The following is a 24,645-nucleotide window of genomic DNA, read 5'->3' on the forward strand; positions in this document are numbered from 1 at the left end:
TTTTATTCATTCTAGCAGTTTTTTCTAAACGCTAGAAAGGCAAAAAAATGTCTTGGTGGAGAGTATAAATATTTCATTTATTGATAAACATTATAAAAATAACAAGATTTGAAAATGCTGGGCAATTGGAATTCAAGTAAACAGATTGCAGTTAGTACCGGCGCCATGATCGAGAAAAAAATGGCGTCTAGTAGGTTTGGAAATGACGATCGATGACATTTCCAATATAATTTTATGCTATAAAAATGACAGCGATTCTTCATTTTCCTAGCCATCGTTGACGCCGTTTTTATTCGATCGCATACGAAGCTTAGCGTTTTCTGTTGCCTTAGTTAGGGTTTGTTGGTTGTTGGAGGTTAGAATATATTTATTTTTTATATAATAACCGATTTCAGCTATTTCTGCAGTCTATTAAATTTCCTCCAGAAAATGGATATTAGTTTATTTCCGCAGGAAAATTTTTATTTTCCTCAATTCGTGAATGCTTCTAAAAAAGCAATGTAATATATTTTTTATATAACTGATTTTTATATTCTTTTTTCTAATAAATTTCCGGTATTGATGTCTAAAACAGCTTATTTCTACTAGGAAAATTTCATGTTTATATGTTCAGAAAAAATATTAAAATATAAAGCAGGAACACGCTTTTAGTAACAGATTTCAGTTATTCTAAAGTGCAAATTTGGAAATTACGCATTTCCGCAGGAAAATTTTTATGATTTTGTGTTTCGGTAGGTTTTTAAAGACTGGATGTTTTGTTCTAATAACTGATTTCAGCTAAACGAAAACTTCACCCATCAAAATCAGGTAGTAAATCAGGGCTAAAAATGTTAACTTGCCACATTTATTTATTTGGAATTTGGAAGGCTTTGTTATTAGTATTTCACAAATTCTTCTGCGGAAATGCATCATTTTTAGTTTAAACAAAAAATAGTATTGTGAAACCAGTTACAGTTTAACCACATTTCTGTTTTTCATTCTAGCATTTTTTCTAAACATAGACACGCAAAAAAATTTCTTGTGGAAGTATAACATTTCATTTATTGATAAAATATTATAAAATATAACAAGATTTGAAAAGTACTGGGCAATTGGAATTCGTAAACAGACGCGTTATACCGTATGATCGAAAAAACATGGCGTCCAGTTGGCTTGGAAATGATGATCGATGACATTTCCAATATAATTAGCCATTATAATTAGCCATCGTTGACGCCGTTTTTATTCGATCATACGGTAGCTTACAGCGTTTTGATTGCCTTAGTTACAGTTCGTCTGCTGGATCTGTGTCTATGAAAGGAATGCGGACACAAAACATTTAAATAAACAACAATGAACAACAATATATTTTATACGGGAAAGCGGTACGTCATGGCAAATGTTCCTTAAGTACTTATTAAGCTACTTGCAAATTTGTCAATTTTTATTGATGGGACGCGTTTATATTTTTTATGGAGAGAATATCGTTTGTTTTTGTTTCCTAAAATATTTTGACAGAACGGATAGACGTAACTGTAGGGTTTGCTTGCCGGTCAAGGTTAGTCACGTGACTTATTTTTCGTTTTTTTTATGAGTACGGTATTGATGTCAATTACAGTATCTACGGACAACCTATGCTTAGATCGCAGAAAAGTGTTTAGAATGCAAGCAATACACGCTTTCAAGTAACTGACCGTTGTGATATCTAAATCTTAAAAAAGAGAATAATGCATTTATCTTTTACCATAATTTGAATTTCCACCGGTTTATGAACTGCAGGTTTTGCTTCCTTTTGGGAAAATGTTCAATTTCACAACGGCAACCATCAGTTCAGGTAGTAGCTCTGCTGTAAAAAATGTCAAGTTGCCACATTTATTTATTTATTTCCTGGCATTGTTATTCGTTTTGACACTTTAGTTTTGTATTAGGAGTTTTTAGTTTAAACAAATAGTGTTGTGATACTGTGTGAAGTTTAAAAATGTTTACAAGCAGACCTTGCAGCCGAACATTGTTCTTTTTAGAACCTCTTTTAGTGCGAAGTGTACAAGATAGCTTAATAGCCGTAAAAAACTCACCGCAATTTTACTAGAATATTTTGAACGGGAAAGCGGTAGTAATGGCCCTTTAATGTTCCTTAAGTACTGTTAAGAAGGTGAATTTTGTTGATGTAAATTATAACTGTTTATATATTTATAATTAATTTGTTTTTGTTTCCTAAAATATTTTGATTAAAAGAAAATATGTAAAAGTAGGCAACGCTGTGCCGGTCAAGCTTAATCACGTGACAAAAAGTTTATTTGATATGAACTATAGTTTGTGGCAATAAGGAATCGGAAAACCTATACCATCGCATAATACGCCACTCATGCAAAATATACCTCAAAAGGGAATCGACCGTTGTGATATCGGGTTAAATCTTAAATTTTAAAATCTTATCACCTATCTTTTATAATTCGAATTTCCACCGGTTTATGAACAGCAGGTTAATGTTCCTTTGGGAAAATGTTAAATTTCACAACGGCAACGTCGCCTAATACCGAAGAAATACCTTTCTCTACCTTGTACAGAGTGATTTTACCTTTGCGACTTTATAAACCACTTGAATGACTTTAAATAATGCTTAAAAGAGATCGAATAAGCAGTAATAAAGTTTTTACGGTAGTACCTATAAGTTTATAAGTACCGCCTTTCTGTTTACTGTATGTAATAGATATCAATTAGCGTAGTTAGTTAACAAGACGAAAATTCATGTTTATTGGGCTATAAAATTATCTATTCAAATAAGTTTTGATCGATCACGAAAATGTTAACTCGATCGCCTTCTTAAAAGTAAATTAGAATAAGACCTACGCTTTCCGCCTTTCGTTTTTAGGTATACACTTAATATTTTTAAGAGAAACTTAAGATATTTATGTATGTTGCAAAATAAGATTACACTAAATCACCACAATACACCAAAACACTTTTACTTTTACACTGGACGCGCGTTTCGCTAACCATGTTAGCATCATCAGCAGATGATTATAAACTTAAAGTTTATAATCATTGATTTAGTGTAATTTTATTTAGCTGTGTAACACCAAAGGTTCCAACCCTCAACTGTAATCTTCGATGGCTTCACGGTCAACGGAACTGAATCTTTATCGTAAGTTTAGTACTAAGATTAGGTTATTAGGAGCAGATATTTGGTTTCTTAAATCATGCAAAGCCAATTCAGTTTATCCTAGTTTTATTAAAGTTGATATTCCAGAAAGTAACGTTAGTGATAAGGTAGAGAAAATTGTAAAACAGTTTATAATCATCTGCTGATGATGCTAACATGGGTAGCGAAACGCGCGTCCAGTGTAAAAGTAAAAGTGTTTTGGTGTATTGTGGTGATTTAGTGTAATTTTATTTTGCTGTGTAACGCCAAAGGTTCCAACCCTCAGCTCTAATTTATGTATGTTGATATGAAAAATAGATCTTATTTTTACGTGAGGAGTCTCCCCACGAGAGATGGCACATGTTTTTAAACACTGTATTTGATGAAAAAAATGCGATATACAGGATTGTTCACCACATACGACACGAAGTATTGTAGCTAAACGACTAGATTTTTACAAATTGTAAGTTTTGGGTTTGTTGAAGGACTATTAGAGCTACAATTTAAAAATATTTTTACAAGATACAGAGTGTCCCAAATAAATAAAAAATATCAAAGTTGTATTTTTTTAAATAGAACACCCTGTATATTATTACATTTTTAGTTTCTATGATTAAAATAAAAGTAAATTTGATTAAGGTTTATTACACTTAAACCTTATAAATAATTTTCAATTTTGTAAAATTGCAGTAAAAATTTTAAGGCTTCATTTCTCCGAGGGTATCAAAGTTTTCAATGCTAAATATTTACTGAAGTTTATTTACTGATCAGTTATTGTGTTGCAATAATAAAAATTATACTACCTTATACAGAGTATCTAAAAATTTATTTTAAATAATTACTAGCTTTAAACGGCAATAACTTGTTTAATTTAAATGGAACACCCTATATATTTCATAAGAATCAGATGCATAATTTAATTGTCTATCAAATTGTATTGCACCATTTTTACCTATCTCTTCAAGTTTCCATAGAAAATGCATTTTGTTTTAATTTAGAACTCATTTATCAATATACCCATGGAATACTGACATTTTAGCTTATTTTTAAAGATGTATCAAATTTTTAAAGAGTACTGATATTAATATTGTCGATATAATTCGGTTATTTCATTAAAAAATAAAAAAAAACTGTTTAAATATTTGTTAAAGAGGACCAATTAATATGATTCCAGTATTCAAACTACATTAATTGACTGTTTGCGTTGATTAATAATAATTGCTCCAAATACTAAAAAACTGAATTTTGTATGTGTATTAGACAGTGTGGTAAAAAGTAACACCTTAAAAATGATATTTCTTTTTTTGACAAATGTTTATTTATTGCATCAGAGACGTTCATTTTCATAACTTATTATTATATTAATTTCTGATTTAAATCCATATTTATTAAGAATAATTTATTAACTAACACAATTAAGTATGTAATTAATTAGTATTTGAGCGGAAATAATAAATAATTTTGTACATTTGTTGCTTTAAAAACAATCTAAAATAGTTTCTTTTTTCCATACAAATGGGCTAGTAATATCATCGTTTTGCTAAAAATAGAGAACATATTACTAGTCTTGTTGCTTTAAAACATCTAAAATATCAATATTCCATGGGTATATTGATAAATGAGGTCTAAATTATAAGAAAATGCATTTTCTACGAAAACTTGAAGGAATAGGTAAAAGTGGTATAATACAATTCGATAGACAATTAAATTGTGCATCTTATTTTCTAAAATATATAGAGCATTCCATTTAAATTAAACAAGTTTTATGCCGTTTAAGCTAGAAATATTAAAATAAATTTGTAGAAGACCATAACTGATCAATATACTTCAGTAAATATTTAGCATATAAACTTTGATACCCTCGAAATATATAATAAACAAGTTTTACTGCAATTTTTAAAATTGAAAATATTCAAAAATAAATTTGTAGACACTCTGCCATGTATTATTTTTATTATTGCAACACCATAACTGATCAATAAATAAACTTCAGTAAATATTTAGCATTAAAACTTTGATACCCTCCGGAGAAATGAAGCCTTAAAATTTTTACTGCAATTTTACAAAATTGAAAAAAATATTTCAAAAAGCGGTAAGGCTTAGTGTAATAAACCTTAATCAAATTTACCTTTATTTTAATCGTAGAAACTAAAAATGTAATAATATACAGGGTATTCCATTTAAAAAAATACAACTTTGATATTTTTTATTTATTTGGAAGACTCTGTATCTTGTAAAAATATTTTTAAATTGTGGCTCTAATAGTCCTTCAACGAACCCAAAACTTACAATTTGTAAAAACCTAATCGTTTAGCTACAATACTCTGTGTCGTATGAGGTGAACAACCCTGTATTGCCAAAGAAATTTTATAGTGTAATAGCGTCTTTACTAGTCGCAGAGTGGTACAGGAAGGCCTCCTAATATTGAGAACAAACACCAGAAAACTTAAAAAGTGTAAATCACGTTTATAGGGAGCGTTATCGTTTGTGCTTATACAGGGTGGTCCGATCTGTATTACGGAAACTTCGGCAGCATATTCTGCAGATAAAAATAAGTAAAAAAGTTCGTATAAATGTATGTCCTAAAATGTTTAGTTTCGGAGATACAGGGTGCAGAAGTTTCATTTTTATATCAATTTTTTCCAAATAATTTCTGAAGTAACGTCAATATTTGGATGAAAATTGGTGTTTAGGAGTTTTTTGACATGGGAAATTTGATTTTGAAGTCAATATGACTCCTATTTCTGGGGATGTCACCTAAATGTGTTTTAACTGTTTTGAAGAGTAATAACTGTTCGTCCGTATCTGTATAAAACTACTGAGTGAAAAAATATACATTTCCGTGACATTTTACGTAAAAAATGTCTCGTGGTAAAAATCGCTACAAATAACCGTTCTCAAGATATTCAGAATGGAAATAGTCAATACATGTCATTATTGACAAAAAATAAACACGTTAGTAGATAGAGTTATTTGACTGAAATAATAAATTTGGCATATTTTTATTTATTTAAATTAATCATAAATTTATCTGCGAAAAATATGATAAAATTTATAGGATACATTTCTACGAACTTTTTTAATTATTTTTATTTGCAGAATATGCTGTCGACGTTTCCGGAATACAATTCGGACCACCCTGTACATGCTCTTATAAGGGAACGTTCCCGCACAAAGATCCTGAACGTTCGCGAAATTCAATATTTAATGTCAAATGATCAGATGGAAATTTTCGGAAAACTGAGATGACGATGACGTCAGTCTCAATTTCAAATCATTGCTGCAATTTAAGAATACATAGCAAGCAGTCGCACATTCACTTTCGTAACCTTCTTATAGATGGCTCGTTTTGCGTAGGTTCAGGATGTTTAACCAAAAAAAGAAATGGAGATTGACATCGATGAAGCTTACCGTAGGTTCCCATGTTAAATATGGGTTAACACCAATGCATAATAATAATGTTTACTAGCCGTGTTTTTTATGAAATAATCCTTAATCGATGGAACGAATGACTAATATGATAATATTTAGACAATATTGTGATCCAATTTGTGTATGTTATTGAGCGGTTAATCAACAAGTTTTGATTTGATGACTAATAATTTGTATCAATTACATTTTTTTCATGTTTATCAATTAAAGTACAAGAGCATCATAAAACTAATTGAATGTTTTTTTATATTTGAGTTTAATATATTGTTTCGTATTGTGATTGATGGATAATGCTCTGAAAAACAATTTTGATGTTGTTTTTTTTCTAAATTTCACAAAAATAATAATTTTGGACAAATAAGTACAAATTAATTAATTACTACCTTTCTTTAATAACGTTATAGTTTGTTAACAATCTAAAATACATCAATATGAATTCCTTTCTTGTTGTTAAAAAACTTATATTTATGGTGAGATTTAATATTACAAATAACTTTGTTGTAATAAGTTGTTTTTAATTACAAAAAACGCTGTTCAGTTGGTGTTGAAATGACGATATGACATTCCCTATATAATTTTACATAAAAAACGACAGCGATCATCATTTCCAGGCCACCTCTGACGCCGTTTTTTATTCGATTGTATGGTTTTTTATATAGTCTAAGAGGCATTCCTTATTATTGCTTCTTGCTTCTTTTCGAATTGTCACCCTAGATATACAAAGTTCGTCCAACAAGAGGATACATGACAGTGACAGCTGCTTTCTGTCATTTTAATTCACAAGTAAACTGAATTTTGGAATGTCGTCTGTCGAAATCTTTCCTGGCTCGTGGGGCAAACTAAACTGTCCGTCAAATTAAATACCACAGCGATTTTTTTACTCATTTTCAACGAGTTGTAACTTTGAAAAAAATGGACCGATTTTGTTGATTTTTTTAGCATATTAAAGATCGTTTTTCGTAGATTGATCTGCTTTTTCTAAATTTTGTATGAGATGTAATTTTCTATGTTATACAGGGTGTGAAAAAAAGGAATGTATTTTTTGTAATTTTTGTGTTGCTGCCATTTTGCCAAAAAAAAAAAATTAACGAATTAAGAATTATAAGTTCTGGGTATAGCTAAGACTAATATCTCGGGAGGTATTTGGAATTTTTACGATAACTCATCTGAAAAAAAAGATAATCAAATTTTTACCCTAACTTGTATTTTTTATTTTCTCCACCTTTCTTAAGAGATATGCTAACAAAACTGAAATTAACTTTAAAATTATTGTAGGATATTCGTTACTTTTACAATGTGAAATTAAAAAAAAATGATTTAACTAACGCAGTTTAATACAGGATCTCTTAAAAATACGACCAGCGAAAAAGTAAAATTATTTTTTTAATATTCTGAACTTAACAGCCCATAAGGTTAATATAAAAGCTCGACACGTATTTGATATTTTTCTAAAAACTCTTTTTGTGTCTAAAAATCTGTAGTTTAGCTGCAACTTAAAGTGCTTAAATACAAGAGCGAGCAAGAATATTTGAATGTGGAAGAATTGGCGATTGCTATCAGGGACGAATGGGAATCTATTCCCCGGGATTTTATCAGGAACTTGGTGGATAGTATGCCTAGAAGAACAGCCGAACTTCTGCTGGTATGAGGCGGACCTACGCGGTATTGATGAATAATGTAAAACTCACATTCACTTTTTATGGAACATGTTCCTACATTATAAAGTTAATTTCAGTTTTGTTAGCTCTTAAGAAAGGTAGAAAAAATACAAGTTAGAGTAAAAATTGATTATCTTTTATTCCAGATGAGTTATCGTAAAAATTCCCAATACGTCTCGAGATATTCGTCTTAGCTATACCCAGAACTCTTATAATTCTAGTTAATCTTTTTTTGGCAAAATGGCAGCAACACAAAAATTACATTCCTTTTTTCACACCCGGTATATCATAGAAGACTAAATCTCATACAAAATTTAGAAAAGTCAGATCAATCTACGAAAAACGATCTTCAATATGCTAAAAAAATCAACAAAATTGGTTCATTTTTTTCAAAGTTACAACTCGTTTAAAATGAGTAAAAAAATCGCTGTGGTATTTAATTTGACGGGCAGTTTATATACATATAACTGAAAAATATATAAAATAAACCACATAAGAAAATTCACATCTATAAATTATAAATATAGTTTGTAGAACATTCACACGACTGGAATAATCGAGTTGCGAATTGTATGAATCACAAAAATAAAATTCGAATATTGTTAAAGTCAAAAAAGCTTCAAAGAGCATATTTCTCTTTATTACCCTATAATCTCAAAATAAATTATTTTTCCCTCTACTTGATTATGATTTTTTACATTTCTTACACCTGAAAATATATTAATTTATAATAGTATAAAATTATTTTATTTAATATAACTTGAAGTAAATTGATATATTTGTATTTGCCTGTGACCGAGCCTTTGACGTATATTCTAATTTAGCTTAAATGACTATTTCTATATCCGTCATTTTAGTGAAAATGTTTATAAAAGTGACACTGGTTATGTGGTTGTAAGTTGTAAGGCACTCAAACTTTTTTTTTGGCCTTGTCTACTACCATATGATCGAAAAAAACGGCGTGCAGATGGCTTGGAAATCACCATTAATGACATTTCCCATATACAGGGTGGGTCAAATTCGACGCTTTTAAATGGAAACGCCCTTTTCTATAGGAGATAAAAACTAATATCGGTGTCTGGAGCTCAATTTTTGTCAAAAACATAATGGTGAAAACGGCATATCGATATCTGTTACCGTTTTGGAGTAACAGGGTGTTTTTCAAAAATATGCATTTTTAACAAATTGCTGTAACTTTTTTGCTATGGAGAATTTTGTATTTTTATGAAAACATTTCCAAAGCACCTTTTTACGTAGAATTTAGTGGTTTAAGTATAATTTTTTTAAAATTAATAATTTAAGAATTATCAACAGAAAATTTGATTTTTTATATGGGATACCCTGTATATTTTTAATTTATTAAAAATAATATAAAATTACCTTTCCAAAACTATAACACACTTGATATTTTGCTCGATTCCTCTTCGAGATATAGAGTATATAAAAATTCGCCGGCTTTAAATAAGAAGGCTTTGAACGGCACCGGCTGTAATGCAAAAAAATTCTAGCTGTGAGCATCAATTAAAACGAAAATAATATTTGCTATGAAAGATGCAGAATTTTATAACAATTTAAAATATATTTAACCAACATCAACACATTTAAACTACATATATCTAGTAACAATAAATAGCAAACCAAGACAAGATTTTGCTACAGGTGTTCGACATATCGACCGTTTTCTGTTATGGACAGACCGGGCAGTTTTTGAACATTTCTCGCGGAATTCATTAACTCAATAGGGGTGAAAGATACCCTCTCATAACTGCTAAGTATTTCTAATTCTTGTCTAGATTATACGGAAGAATAAGGAACCTTTATTCTTCCGCAAATATATCCATAGGATTACGTCCACAGGCACAAAGTCAGGCGGCCTCGACGGCCAACGGCTGGGATCTTTGTTTGTAGAAAACTGTTTTCTTTTAAATTTATTGCCCTCTATTATGTAGTAGCGAAACTACCACATCAAAATATCTGATTTGGAGACAGGCTTTAAAAGCCTGTCTCCTTTTGCTACCTACAATTTTATACATGTAACGAGGCTTCTGTTGCGTAGCTAGATATTCTGTGCTACTAGTTAAAAGTGGCGAAATTTTTGAAAATTCTGTATTTCGAAGGGGATTATAACAAAATAACAAGTGTGCTATATTTTTGGAAAGGTTATTTTAAATTATTTTCAGTTAATTAAAAATATAGAGGGTGTCCCAAATAAAAAATCAATTTTTCTGTTGATAACTCTTAAATTATTAATTTTAAAAAATATATACTTAAACCATTAAATTCTACGTAAAAAGGTGCTATGGATATGTTTTCATAGAAATACAAAATTTTCCATAGCAAAAAAGTTACAGCGTTTTGTTAAAAATGCACATTTTGGAAAAACACCCCGTAACTCCGAAACGGTAACAGATATTGATGTGCGATTTTCACCATCATGTTTTTGATGAAAATTGAACTCCAGACACCGATATTAGTTTTCGTCTATCTCCTATAGAAAAGGGTGTTTCCATTTAAAAGCGTCGAATTTGACCCACTCTGTACATTTCATATACATCATTTCATAGCTATCGCTGACGCCGTTTTTATTCGATCATACGGTATTTTCCAAGGAGAAAAATGTATGGAATACTATCGGCTACGATTTCTACGATTTAAATATTTTTTAAATAAAATATACAGGGTGTCCCAGAAATAGGTGCAAGTATTTTAAGGGGTGGTAGATATCGAGAAAAGAAACATATTATTTTCTCTTTATCGTTTTTCAAATAAGTCCAAATTACTTTGAAAATTTTCAAAAAAAATGATTTTTTGCTAAAATTTTGAGAACCTCTGGATCTTTTCTAGATTTTCTTTCTTGTATATTACTACCTATGTTACCAAGAAATTAATTATTGCCATTAAAAGTATCAAGAAATTATATTTATTAACTAGAAACTAAAAAAAAATTGAAAAAAAATTCAAAAAATTCGGAATTTTCAAAATTTTTTTTTCGCGAAAAAAAAACCATAGACGTGTTTCTGGGGTTGAACTATACTACCAATTAAAATACTTGCACTTATTTCTGGGACACCTTGTATAGGTCGGAAAAGAGACATAGAAATTCAACTAGTCATAATATATCACCCGAAAGCGCTTTGTTTTTCCCCAAGAGTTATTTTCTATTTGGTTAAAGTCATATGGAAAATTGGTTTGATTATTTTTTTAACCTCTGTTACATTTTTTGTGTATTTTATTTGTGTAACTTTTAATAATTTAATTTGTGTAACTTTAATAATAAAAACTTTATTGTGATATTTTAATTGCAGTTTCTTATTACATCCCTTGTATCCTTCTTGTATTGATGCCACGCTACGCCGCTGAATAAAATAAATCTCTTTTAACTTCGGATATTATTTCTTGTTTAAATGTAAAATTTCTTAAATTTTAAACATGTATAAAATATAAACATATCTTATTTCTCACCTGGATCTGGGCAAAAACATGGATCCATCAATAAAAACTGATCCAGACAGCAATATGTACCAGCAAGTTGACAATTCACCCGTACTGAAATGGAAAAAAACACATACAAATTAATTATTGAAGCATTAATCTCTTCTATAAAAAGTATCTAGTGTCTATCGAATTGCTCCCTTTTCTATTAATTAAAAAATCCATTAAGTTTTTTTTTAATAAATTAGTCAAATAAAAACTAAATATAACACTCTAATTTTAAATTTAAATATTTTATTCTTCAGCGCCATCTCTTAACACCAATTCAATACTCACTAGTACAGAACGTCGTTCGCCAAATGCTTCTCATAGCGCACCACCTTGCAGAGAGCGCGCAAACTAGAATCTCTCAACGACTGCAGCGCCTCCAGGCCGCTCAGCCCGTAATAGATCACTTGCAGGTCCTGCAGCGAGCGACAATGCGGCGGGCGGGCCAGAGCTCGCAGCCACATGCCTTCCCAGTCCGTCATGTTGGTCCTAGATGGCGGCAGCAGTACGACATCGCGCGGCGGCTTGTTCAAACGGTCGTCGAGACGCGCCCGCGATTTCTCGTATTCGGGCATAGGCGGGAAGCCGGTCACAAAGGAAATTTGTTGGAGAAGGGTGAAAATTTTGAGGGCATTATTTTTAGATTAGGGTGAAATGTGAGATCGGGGGATGGTGGGGTAGTGCCTGTCGTATTTGCCATTTTTTCGGACAATCCATGACTTGTAATGAAGTTTGAGCATATCTGAAACAAAAAAGAAAACATTTTAATAATTCTCATTATACCATGTGTTCATTATAACCATAAAATTATGTAAACCATCAAAATTTCTACATTTTTGCACCAGGATAATATACTATATGCTCGAAAAAAAACGGCGTCAATGATACAATTAAATGAAATTCATAACTCCTTTCTTATAGGACCTTAATAAATCGGCGGGCATCTGTTGCAGGACCCTGTATAATTTATAATGTTTTCATAAGTAGAAGCATACTTGTATCAAATCCAAATGTATGTATATGTCAAAATGGACGCCGGTTTTGGTTGTATGGTATAGTATTATATTGTATGGTATATTTTTCACTAAAAAAATATTCAAGAAACATAATCCAAAGTATTATTGATATTTTGGATTCTGTTTCTTTTATTATTATATTATTTCTTTTAACTATACTAATTTCAGTTATTATATTTTTATTCTAATTTTAAGTAGGTACGTATAATTACTGAGAGAAAGTCAAATTTTTATTTATTTTCTTATAAATGAAATTCTAAAATAACATAATATTAATTGCGTATAAAAATGAATACTTATTTGTTTAATATATTTGAGTTCAGTACAAAATGTTCAGCTACGACACTGGACAGGGTTAAGCTTGCCACCTGTTCTTGTGGGAATAATTTTTTAAGTTCCTGTGGGCTTAATCTAAAGCTTTTTCTAAAGAGATGGTTTGAGTATTTGAATAGACTACGGAAGTATAAATAAAGGGGTTAAGTTAGTTATTAGAACAATATGGCCACTGAATAATTTAATCTGTGTTACTCGATCAGGTTTTTTGATTTAATTCACGATGGTATTAGATGAAAATCTTGTTTTTTTTACTTTATTATCCTGTTAAACTTTTTTAAATATGTACTGATTTTTGAATTTACTTTCTGATGTATTGTATATGATATTTATTTATTTAATCCGTACCTACACTCCTACACTCTACAAATAGTACACAATTTTACGTATATTTATGAATAAGAGGATACACTTTTCACAGGGTGCCTGTCGAAAAGTTGCCGCAACTATGTTTAATTAATAATAATAATAACTGATTTTGGAGACGACATTATAGGCTCATACAATTTTTTGATCAATTATATGTTAAATTAAAGCTCTCTTTTTATTCTGTGCATGATGTTATAAGGGTGCCTATCAAAAAGTTGCCGAAAGTTGGGGTTTGCCACCGTTCAAAGATTTTCCTACGGCCCGGCAACAGTGCGTTGCGGATCTGCAGCTCCTATAATAAAAAAAACGTACGAATTTTGTATAAGTGCCAACCTAATGTATGTGTGAGGTGTGAGGATATGTTTCAGAAAATATTCTAACATCTACAGGTGGCTCAAAAAAGTGTGAGTGGAGCGGGATGATTTTTTAAATGGAACACCCTGTATATTATCCCTTTGTTAGATGGAGAATTCAAAAATGCGTATTTTTCGAATTTAAAGTATTTCAAAATTTTTAACGGTTTCGCAAATTTAAACGCGTATTTATTATACCGGGTGTGTGTCAAAAATGGTTCACCCCTATAACTTTTTTAATTTGTCAGATAAAAAAACGAGATTTGGTATGTATATTTAGTATATGACATAAAAATTAGGATTGATTGATATATTCAATTGTTTTTGGTGACTTCCTGTTTCAGCGGAAATTGCTACTACTTTTTATTTTTAAATGGCACCCTCGGTATTTTTTTACTTTATTCGATAGGAAATGTCACTCTGAATAGAATGACATATCACATGTCAACTTTTGACATTTTTGCTTTAAAAAAGATCGTATTTTAAATTTCAATCACACAACACTAATTTTTAGAAACATAGATTTCTTCGTCTAGGGTTATTTGTGTCTTGTCCTGGCCGGTTAAAAGATGCCCAAATCGTATTTTTAATCATATCTCAATTTTTTCAAATGGAACGAGGGTGGCTCATTAGCATATTTGAAAAAAAACATTTTTTTACGAATAATTTGGTACCACACATTTGGTATTTCGAGTAAAATTTTCGTTATGGTCCGCATGTTACAACTTCAAATAAACCATATGAGAAAATGTCAAAAGTTGACATATGATATGTCATTCTATTCAGAGTGTTATTTTCTATCGTATTAAGTAAAAAAATATCGAGGGTGCCATTTAAAAATCAAATGAAGTAATTTTTGGTAAAACAGGAAGTGACCAAAAACAATTGAATACGTCAATCAATCCTAATTTATGTCATATACTAACATACCAAATCTCGTTTTTTTATCTGGAAAAGTAAAAAAGTTATAGGGGTAAGCCACTTTTGAGACGCACCCGGTATATGGCTCTTTCAACGATTAAATACCAGACTGATGATATTGACACAAAAAATACAGATTTTAAAATACTTTAAATATAAAAAATGTTGATTTGTTAATGCTCCATCTAACAAAGAAATAATATACAGGGTGTTCCATTTAAAAAAGTCATCCCGAACACCACACACTTTTTGAGCCACCCTGTAGAAATTAAAATATTTTCCTGAAATACATCCTAAACACATACATTAGGTTCGCACTTATGCAAAATTCCTAAGTTTTTTTATTATAGGAGCTACAGATGCCCGACTCACTCTTGCCGGGCCCGTAGGGAAAACTTTGAAACGTGGCAACCCTTACTTGCGGCAACTTTTTGATAAGCACCCTGTTAAAAGTGTATTCTCCTATTCATAAATATACTTAAAAATTAGGTTTTGATTAAAAATACGATGAGAGTAATAATCCCGCAGGCGCATCTTAGACTAAAACACCTATAATTTAATTTATCTTGCTATAGTTGCCATAATTAATCTATGGACCCATTTTACTGTAGATCATCAGACCAAACCAAACTTCTTCGAAATTTACAGATATTTTATTGCTGTTGCCCTTCTTTATCTTAATATTTGTTAAATATCAAACATCAAACTAATTATAGGTAATTATAAATTTGAATTAAATAATTGGTTGCCAAACTTAAAGTTAAAAACTGTCGAATTCTACAATTCAATCATGAATTTCAGAAGCTCTTAATCTCTTCTTAATTGTTACTCGTAACTTTCCAAAATAACTGTTTACGAAATTACGGACAAGCAATGCTCAGGTACAACCATAATAAACGGCAATTTAATCACACGACTTCACCAGTCATTATGCATATTTATTGTGTTTTAATTATCATTGTTACGAAATGGTTTTGATGTTTGTAATTTTTGCATAAAGAATACGAGCTAAAATTATGGCTTTTCCGTTATTTGCAAATTGTGACACTATTTTAATAAATATACAGGTATAAAATTATTTATTGAATGAATAACAAGGGAAATAAATTCTATAAGTGTATTTTTGCTTTTTTTGGGAATATATTTCATGGCGATGCGACCCAGTGCCACAAGAAAAAAGCTCCATATCAAATTTCCTTGTTCTTTGAGATTTTCACTTTTTTGTTCAACATAAAATATACAGGGTCCGACAATAATGCGGCGGGGTCGGGTATCTCTAGCTTCTAGAATAAGAAACGTGAATTTTGTATAAGTGCAAACCTAAAGTATGTACTAGGACTAGGATGTTAGGAAAGGGAAATATTTTAACTAACTTCTACAGAGTGGCTCAAAAAGTTTGAGTGGATCGTGAAGATTTTTTTAATGGAACAAACACCCTGTATATTATTGCATTTTGGCTTCTTTCCAGATCACTTTACACAATCCTAAGATATGAGTAAATATGTTTCGATAGTTTCAGAGATATATTAAATAAATAAATAAAATATATACAGGGTGTCCCAGAAATAAATGCAAGTATTTGAAGGGGTGGTAGATCTCGATAAAAGAAACATATTTTCTCTTTATCGTTTTTCAAATAAGTCCAAAATAACGGAGTTATTTTACTTTGAAAATTTAAAAAAATATATCTTTTGTTAAAATTTTGAGAACCACTGGATCTTATTGGATTTTCTTTCCTGTAAATTTAATCTATTACCTATGTTGCCATATTATCAAGAAATTATGTTTTTTGGCTAAAAGGTAAAAAAAAATCAAAAAAAATTTTCAAAAAATTCTGAATTTTCAAAATTTTTTTCGCGAAAAAAACCTCATAGGCGTGTTTCTGGAGTTGAACTATACTACCAGTTAAAATACTGTAGCGTTTTATTTTTCTTTTTATAAAATTCCAAATTTTAATATTGCTGGCGCCATCTATTCGCTAGATGTTAAACTTCATTCAGTACAGGTAGCGGTTCCTTTCCATAAAAACAAATTTCATTCAGTATAGACGATAGAGTTCACTTAATTGCCTTTGGTCATCTGACCTGTCAATTCGAAGACTTCCGTTTTGCGAAAAGGAGGAAGGAGGCTTTTTTCCGAGAGATTGAGATCAGAAAAAGACGCGTGGTTCAGCGTCCGACGAATCTCAGAGAAAAAGGGCTTTCTGAAACACTTTTCCGTAAAACAGTAAAAGCACGGGTATCCAAAAGTGGAGATTTGAAATCCTGTAGAATATACTGTTCAGAGCCTAGTTCGTGTTTTTTTGGCCTTTTCCTGGAATAAGATCACAGTAAGTGTATCTACCATTTTGTATCGCCATGTCTAACTAAATTTTATTTCAGTTATTCCCGCTTTTTTATTTATTTTGATAATGTTTGATTATTGCATTACTGGTTTGGATCAGCATATAGTTTGGCTATATTTTGGAATGTGTACAGCTGATTTTCAGACCGTAAGTTATTTTTTTGGTATTCGGTGACTGTTCTGAGAGTTTTTTTTATAGAGTAACTGGCGTATAAGAAATTGACGTATAAGTAATTGGCATATGAGTAACCACTTTTGAGACAGTATTTATGACTCTACATTTATTCTACTGATATCGAAGACTCCTGCTACTATCGAAGAGTCTACATCCACTTCCGTTAGTCTGGAGACTGCCTGCCTATCTGTTCACTACGTCATAAATTAAAAAAAAAATACAGATAAGTTCTAAGTTCAACACACAAGGTATTCCCTAAATTTTTTTTACTTTGAGATAATATTTTGAATATCTCTGTGAATTGTTGTCATTTATTCCATATATTATAGTCAAAATTTACCTTTTAGTTAACATTATAAGTCATGCTTTGTCCTTAACGGTACGTTTTACTTCAGTATGATCTTTTATGTGAGAATCGCTAACACGGATTCATTTTTGAAGGGTATTGTACACGACTTGTTTCGAAACATCATCGTATTGGTACTTACATAAATTTCACCTGTTTATATATTACGTAGTATAGTATACTGGAGAGAACTTTAACTAAATTTGAGTTTACTTAAAGTAACTAACGATTTCATTGGGATAATTAAAACTGGGTTTAAACTGATTGATAATTGTGTTCGTCTTTAAATAAATGTTCAACGTAGGATAGTTATATCTGACTTTTATTCTTGATGAACATAATAGACCCTTATTGCTGTTGATTATTTTATTTTAGCTATTTCATGATCAAATTTTCTTACTGGTTTCTTACTTTACCTTTTCATACTCAAAGTAAGTGGCGCCCTTTTTACTGTCTTTGACCATTACTATTTGAATACTTAACATCAATTTTAGAATCTTTGCAGCCTATACATTATTACTTTTATTTTATTATTTAACAACATTATTAAGTCACCACAGGTCACAAGCCGTACCTACGAACCCAGCTCTCCTCTAACCCTGAGCAACGGATACCTTTTTCTTTCTGTTTGAGTGATGACAGAAAAAGTCGTCACAATACTTGCACTTATTTCTGGGACACCCTGTATATTTTTCAGCCAAAACAAACACTGTCCTGATATTAAAACTATATTAGTCATTTACTTTAGATGGTTTGCACTTACTTTGCACACTTTACAAATATCGCATTCTTAAATCATACAGGGTGTGCAAATGTTCTAAAGTATAAAATAAATTTTCTTGTCTTTTTTTAAACGGAACACCCTGTATACTATTTTTTTTAGTAGATGGAGAATTAAAAAATGAACATTTTTGCACATAGAGTATTTCAAAATTTTTAACGGTTTCGCAGATATTCACGGTTTTATATTTTATATGGCATTTTCCACAGTAAGCTTTTATCAAAGCCACCCAGTGATTTTCCTCCCGTATTTTACCGTTGAAGGAGCGAATTAAGAAAGGAGAAGGAGAATTAAGAAATTAACATTTTTTTTATTTAGAGTATTTCAAAATTTTTAATGGTTTTGCAGATATTTGCTGTTTTCTATTTCATATGGCACTTTCCACAGCAAACTTTTATCAAAGCCACCCAGTGATTTTTCTCTCGTATTTTACCGTTGACAGAGCCATATGAAATAATATCGCAAGTATCTGCGAAGCCGTTAAAAATTTTGAAATAGTCTGAATGCAAAAAATGTTCATTTTTTAATTGTCCACCTATTAAAAAAATAATATACAGTGTGCCCCATTTAAAAAAATCATCCCGGTCCACTCACACTTTTTTGAGCCACCCTGTAGAGATTAATTTATTTTCTAGAAATACATCTTAATACATATTTTAGGTTTGCACTTAAACAATATTCCTAAGTTTTTTATGGTAGGAGCTACAGATGCCCGACGCACTGTTCGGGACACTGTATAATAATCTTATTAATACCATTTTTATATTTTATAACATATTTAATCTCTCTCTCCCTGTCTTTATTCCTACAAGAGGAATGTAGTGGTCAGGTGATGTGTGAAGTTTGTCTCCATAATTCCCTGTCTTGTGCTTCATGTACAAGCGTGTGCAGTGGGTTGTGGGTGATCTTTGATAGCTGGTCTATCTATCGGGGAGCGGCCTCTTGGTCTTCTTCCCGGAACCTTGCCCTGTATAATGAGTTTTTCCATACAGTCAGTATCCCTCCTCATAACATGATCGAAATATTTAAGTATACGTGACTGTATAGAAGTTGAGAGGCGTTCTATGATGTTCAGTTCTTGGATTATGGATTCATTGGTTCGCTGGGCAGTCCAGGGAATTCTGAGCATTCGTCGCCAGCAGCGCATCTCAGTTGTTGTCAATTTTTTTCATTTCTGACTGTCTCATCGTCCAGGACTCGGAACCATACATTAATATAGGAAATATTAGGCAGTGAACAAGCCTTTTTTAAGCGTTTAGATATGTTTTTATCTCGCCATTTCTTTGAGAGTTTTCGCACTGCCACTGTCATTTCACATCTTCTTCTTGTGTTGTTTATAAGTGACATACAACCTCAAAACGACCAATGCTTACTACATCAGGTTTGTTGTTGTTTTGCCTGTCGATAATCATAATTTTTGTTTTGGAGGGATTAATTTCAAGTCCAAGCTTCTCGCTTTCGTCTTCAACCAATTTCAGAAGCTGCAGTAACTCTTCTTCGTTACCCGCTAAAAGTACCGTATCGTCTACAAATCTGAGGTTGGTGATTTTGTGACCGTTAATTGTTCCCCCCTTGCCAATGTTCCAGTGCCCTTCTCATGATATATTCAGTATATATATTGAATAATTGAGGAGACAGTATGCACCCCTGCCTAACACCACAAGTAGGCTGGAAGTCTTCCGAAGTAACGCCATTGATGGTAATTCTACTTTTGGTATTTATATAGAGATTCTGGATCAATGAAATTAAATGAGGAGGCACGCCCATTTCTTTAAGAACCATCCATAGTTTTGACCATTTGACTTTGTCAAAAGCTTTTCGATAGTCTATGAAAGAAATATAGAGCGGATTGTTAAATTCTCGGGCCTTTTCGATAATCTGACGGACATTCAAAATTTGTTCACGTGTTCCTCGACCTCTTGTGAATCCTGCTTGCTCTGAAGGGATTTGGGGTTGAATATACGGTTTTAGCCTTTCGTTAATGATATGAAGAAGAATCTTACTGGCATGTGAAATTAGCGCAATGGTACGAAAGTTGTCGCATTTGGCCGGAGATCCTTTTTTGTGGATGGTTATTACGGAACAATCGATCCAATCTGATGGCCATTGTTGAGTATGCCATATCATATTACATAACTTGTGCAAGATGTCCACACCAAAATCTCCCGACGCTTGGAGCATTTCGGCCGTGATGTGATCTGGTCCCGGGGCTTTATGATGTTTTAGGTTTTTATTGCTGCTTGAATTTCCCATTTTAGTATGTCTGGTTCTTCATTAGTTATATCACTGTGGAAAGGGCAACTAGGCTGAGGATCTTTTTCTTTATACAGTGTTCCGCAGTATGTTCACCATTGTTCCACTATTTCGTTAATTTCGGTTTTAAGTTGTCCTCGTTCGTCTTCTATTGCCCAAAAAAAACATATTTACTAAACATATTTAATAATAAATATCAATGGAAATAATTAAAAGTCGTCCAATTAAGTCACGAGCCACGAGTGGCAATAACTTAAAGATACTGATTTAATTCCAATAATTAATTTCAAAAGGCCCTATAAATCTATTTTAAATGGTCCAGAAGTAACAGATAAATCAAATTTATTAATTGTTTGTTAAACCCATCAGTTTATCAATAACAAGCTACATATGTTTGGTATTCTTTAATTTAAATTGTTTAGAAATCTTAATGATGCTGTAAACTTCACATATGCAAATTCATCCGTAAGAAAACAAAATTTTAATTAACAAAGTAAGAGTTAGACAGGAAGTACTAGGTTACCACTAATAGCATTACTCAATTTCAATTTCTTGAAATTTACAATCTAACTGTAAACAAAAAACAATAATAGTATTTTCAATAGTATAAATGTTCAAATAAACCAATTTTAATATTGTTTCTATTTATTAATTAAATAATAATACGCAAAGTTTGAAATATGCTCATTTGATAAAATCGCCCTTCCATACTGATGAAAATATCTAGGGAATCTTGGTTGAGATATTTCAGGTATAAAGCCCTTTTCCTTCAAGAATTTAAGACATGGACCTAGTTAAGCAAATATTTGAACTATGTTTTAGAACAAACTGTTAAAATAAACAACTAACTGATATTAGAATGTACTAATTTCTAGACTAGTGTTTCTAATAAAATACAGGAATTGTATTTTGGTATTTTGTAAGAAAAAATCATTAGAGAATAACATCCACTATGACCTATAGTCATATATTTAAGTATTTTAGTTTTTATTAGTGCCAGTTATTGGTAGATAACTTTCTAACTTACTTACCAAGTAAGCAGTAAAATTTTTGGATGAAAAAAACTGCCTGTCAAACATAGCTGTCAAAAAAATGTGTAAAGCCCACGTACATTTTTCTTGACTAACCAGTAGCCTATGACTTTAAAACGTCAGGTGATATAAAACGATATACAGTACGTTTGCTGGATCTGTGTCTATGAAAGGAATGCGGACAAAAAACATTTAAATAAACAGCAATATATTTTATACGTCGACTTGACGAGTACGTCACCGCAAATCGCTCCGCCCACTCATTTTATTGGCTACTTGCAAATATGTCGAATTTTTATTGATGGGACGCGTCTTCTAATTTTTTACGAAAAACATCGAGAGAATATCGTTTCCCCTCTCACGGATACCCCGTAGCTACAGAACGGACAGACGTACTGTAGATGGCCATGTCATATTGTGACACTTTGTTCAAAAATCAGTATGTTATGGATCATCATTTCCAAACCAACTTTACGCCGTTTTTTCGACCATATGGTATATTATTAATAATATCAACTATTAGATATCACTAAAGAGCGAAAATACGAAATATATTTTTATAAATACATTTTTTACTCTTAAGCAGCGGTATTAATAATATAGCAATATTCAAATAATTAGTTTTATGACAAATAAATTGTTTGATTGTTTGACACTTAATGTCAAAGGAAGCTAGATAAAATGAAGAAAAATATACGTTTTAAAACTAAATCTTAAATAATTTAAAAACGATATATTTTAGGTATAGAAACGTACAGTCAAAAAGTAACGTAATACCTTTTCCGTAGTGAAATAAAAAAGTGGGGTTCCATTTGAAAAAAATGATTTATGATAATTTTTTAATCGCTCAATTCCATGGCAGCTACCGCCATTATTATAAGACATTAAAACAATTTAATTTTTGAAATAGATAGCCACGTGTCTTTTTTTTATGTCACAGTGGTTGTGGTAGTCACTAAATTTGACTTTTAGGCGATACAAATTTTTTGACAGTTTTTTTCGTCCAAAAATTTTAAATATTTGTTTCTCTCAAAAGCGGTTAATGTTAGGTACAGAGTGTCAACATCAATATTCTTAGAATTCTAGGGAGAATTCTAATTAAAATTAAAATAATCATTAAAAATAAGAAAGTTGCTGTCAACTTCCGGTATTTCCGGAAGTGCCGCCATATTGAAACTATTTTTAATCGATAGATCTCATTGTGAAACAGTGATGTGCAAAAAATCTCCGATCTAGTTATTGTAGTTCTCTAGAAACGCTGAGTTGGTTCACCCTGTATACTATGAGGATAAAATATAATTTAATCAATATTAATAGTATACTTCTTGTTAAACAACTAGGTATTACATTTTTATGGATGTGTTCTAAAATTATAATTATGTACCTTCAAAAAAAAATCTTTACAGTCCAGATAGTCCTAGTTATGTCCCAACTAGCAAAACCGGTGCATAAAACTATGATCCCTACCGTATAGTTGAAGCAGTCGGTGTGTTATTACTATTCTAAAAAGTTTTATTAACTTGAGTAATAAATTATAATACACGTTAAGCCCCATACTCACACTTCGCTCCTTCCTCGCCTTACTTCCTCGCGTTACTTCCTCGCGTTCCTTCGTCCCTTCGCTTCCTTCCTTCGTCCATTCGATGCTTGGAAATTAGTCAATTATGCAACAACACACCAGAAAATTTTTTTAATATAGCAGCTACATGTTTAATACGAAATATCTAGTAACCTCTAAAATTTTTAAAAAATCCGAAAGGCGCATAATTTTAATTTTATAAAACTGCAATTCTTTGTCGTGGCAAAAATAAAAATTGAATTTTAATAATATATTTTTTTTTAATAAATCCGAATATTTCAGTATCAAGTAAAAGGTATATCAGTATGAATGTACAAGGCAAGTCAACAATAGAGTAAAGTTTATTATGTAATTTATATCGAAACCATGAAATATGACATATGTACTAATTAAACGTTACTGATGTCAATCCCCATTTCTTCAGATATTTTTGTAAAGGCATCATGCACACTATTTCTATTTTTTTATTTTTGTCGCTACGATTACATAAATATGGACATGCATTTTTTCACAAATATGAAGACAATATTGTTTTTTTCGTCCATTTTTTAAACTATTGTGTGTGAATTATTTTATATCGACTGGCGATTGCTAGATGTACAGGATGTCCCATTTTGTGTGTTTTATGGGGTTTTTGGTTTATGAGTAGAGATATAAAGATGCTGTTTTCACATCATTGTTCTACTTATTATGAACCAAATATGCACCACACATATTTATCCTAGCCCTCTTAGTTCAAAGTTATTTCTTTATTTCTTTCTTTTTACTTTTTATTTTTTTAATTAGTAGAATTTTTTGCATTTTTCGATATCCTTTGTATCTCGATTATCTTATAACTTATCGAAAAGGTGAAAAGGATCAATGATGGGCGGTGGGTAAGTACCTAATTTGTAGATAAATAAAATCTGGGCATATATGTATATACCTGTAGATTTAGATGAACATCCTACTTTAATAAAGGAGTTTCCGACGACCGTATAGTAAATACCCGGTATAATACCGAGAATAGAAATATACCAATATATAATATCTACAAATATATATAAAAAATATTGTAGATATACTGGTATTTCTGATATTACTGGTATTATACCGGGTATTTACTATGCGGGCGTTGGAAATACCTTTTATAAAATTAGACTGTTCATCTAAATGTACTGGTATATACCGGATACCCTGATTTTGTTTTGTTCTACCCATTGAGTAGGTACTTACCCACCGCCTATGTCTCTGTTTTTCAGGTAGAATGACACTGACGAAAGTGGTTCTTCTTTGGGAGCTGTCTATTTCTAAAAATGACTCAAACTTATGTTCTTTTTTAAACAGGACACTCTATATATTATATTTTGGCTTTTATTTGCCTTGTTATGAGCTTTCGAAAATTATAGTAATATACTCCATATTTATTTATTTAGGTACTGCTAAACTGCTAAACGGCTTTTATTTTATTTAAC

The 24,645-nt window shown here is 31.1% G+C and overlaps 1 protein-coding gene across 8 annotated transcripts in view; it reads right to left on the reverse strand.

The window, feature by feature from the left end:
• The window catches only part of LOC115879850 (rap guanine nucleotide exchange factor 2), a 329,414-nt gene that overhangs the window by 254,905 nt on the left and 49,864 nt on the right, over nucleotides 1-24,645 (reverse strand). For all 8 annotated transcript variants that reach the window (XM_030896855.1, XM_030896864.1, XM_030896851.1 and 5 more), the window contains exons 2-3: nucleotides 11,980-12,433; nucleotides 11,674-11,757 (exon numbers count right to left, since the gene is read on the reverse strand). In XM_030896855.1, coding sequence (XP_030752715.1) covers nucleotides 11,674-11,757; nucleotides 11,980-12,266 — 371 coding nt within the window. In that variant the 5' untranslated portion in view covers nucleotides 12,267-12,433. The remainder of the gene's footprint in view (nucleotides 1-11,673; nucleotides 11,758-11,979; nucleotides 12,434-24,645) is intronic.

The sequence above is a fragment of the Sitophilus oryzae genome, unplaced genomic scaffold (assembly GCF_002938485.1).
Source record: "Sitophilus oryzae breed Bouriz unplaced genomic scaffold, Soryzae_2.0 scaffold_158_pilon_pilon, whole genome shotgun sequence".
Lineage (NCBI taxonomy): Eukaryota > Metazoa > Arthropoda > Insecta > Coleoptera > Curculionidae > Sitophilus > Sitophilus oryzae.